Genomic DNA, 1,102 nt, shown 5'->3' with positions numbered 1-1,102 from the left:
TTATTCACCCCCCCCTCCCACCTCACAGACGTGATGGGAGAAGGGAAATCCTTTATTTCTGCCCCATAGAGAGGCAGGATGTGGGGCAGGATGTGGGGCAGCCACTCACCGCCCTCAGGGCTGCCAAGCCGGTTCCTGAGGTCAGGCGGGGAGCAGCAGCCCACAATGAGGGGGAATGGAGGCGCCAGGCCCAGCCCAGCTCCCCTCTCGGCAGCACAGAGGGGGGCTCAGGACCCCCAGGACCCCCAGGGGGGGCGGGCGGCAGCCCAACGTCCCCAGGCCCTACAGGGCCAGCGTGTCCTTGATGAGGCGCCGCATGGTGGTGGTGACGGAGCTGCCCAGCGCGTCGGTGATCTGGTAGGAGATCTTGTACAGGTAGGGCTGCACGTCCTTCAGGCTGGTGTCGAAGACGTTGTCCACCTCGGACTGCGTGGGCATTTTGGGCAGGTATTCGTGGCGGTTCATCACCTCCACGATGTTGATGATCTTCTCGCACAGCTTCTCGCCCACCTTCTCGCGGCAGATCTGCCTCTCCTGCTCGTTGGCCAGGTTCACCACGTTCACCTTGATGGTCCACAGCTCCCAGGGGATGCATTCGTCCGAGAAGGGCCAGCGGGATTTCTTCTTCTGGTAGAACTCCAGGGAGATCTGCCCCATGCCGTCGCTGCCGGAGCTGCGCAGCGCGTCCTGCGGGCGGCACGGAGCCAAGGCCCAACCCAGCAGTGAGCGGGACGACGGCCGAGCCGCTCGTAGGGGCTTCGGCTCTAAGGTGGCCTCGGAGGCTCCTTCTGACCCAACCAACCCATGGTGGACCTTTAGGGCTCCTTCTGACCCCTCCATCCCATGGTCGACCTCCCTCTAAGGTTCCTTCCACCCCAACCATCCCATGCTGGACCCTTAGGGCTCCTTTCAACCCCACCATCCCATGGTCGACCTCCCTCTAAGACTTCATCCAACCCCTCCATCCCATGGTTGACCTCCCTCTAAGACTCCATCCACCCCAACCCTCCCATGGTTGGCCTGCATGGCTCCTTCCACCCCAACCATCCCATGATTGACCTCTCTCTAAGATTCCATCCAACCCAACCATCCTATGGTTGAC

At 62.3% G+C, this 1,102-nt stretch overlaps 1 protein-coding gene across 2 annotated transcripts; it reads right to left on the bottom strand.

Annotated features, from left to right (window-relative positions):
- Positions 1-34: 34 nt before the first annotated feature.
- Positions 35-1,076, bottom strand: ATG101 (autophagy related 101). 2 transcript variants are annotated; one of them, XM_042893966.1, is made up of 2 exons: positions 511-1,076; positions 35-426 (listed from the first exon to the last, which is right to left on the bottom strand). In XM_042893966.1, the coding sequence occupies exons 1-2, from the start codon at positions 838-840 to the stop codon at positions 283-285; spliced, it is 474 nt and encodes a 157-aa protein (XP_042749900.1). In that variant the 5' UTR covers positions 841-1,076; the 3' UTR covers positions 35-282. The 2 variants fall into 2 exon arrangements, with proteins under 2 accessions (XP_042749900.1, XP_042749898.1); XM_042893964.1 differs by having other exon boundaries at positions 35-1,060.
- Between the last annotated feature and the right edge of the window lie 26 nt (positions 1,077-1,102).

The sequence above is a fragment of the Lagopus leucura genome, unplaced genomic scaffold (assembly GCF_019238085.1).
Source record: "Lagopus leucura isolate 7727_CA_CO unplaced genomic scaffold, USGS_WTPT01 27058-0_obj-0_obj, whole genome shotgun sequence".
Classification (NCBI taxonomy): Eukaryota; Metazoa; Chordata; class Aves; order Galliformes; family Phasianidae; genus Lagopus; species Lagopus leucura.
This window is presented reverse-complemented; position numbering and strand designations above follow the sequence as displayed.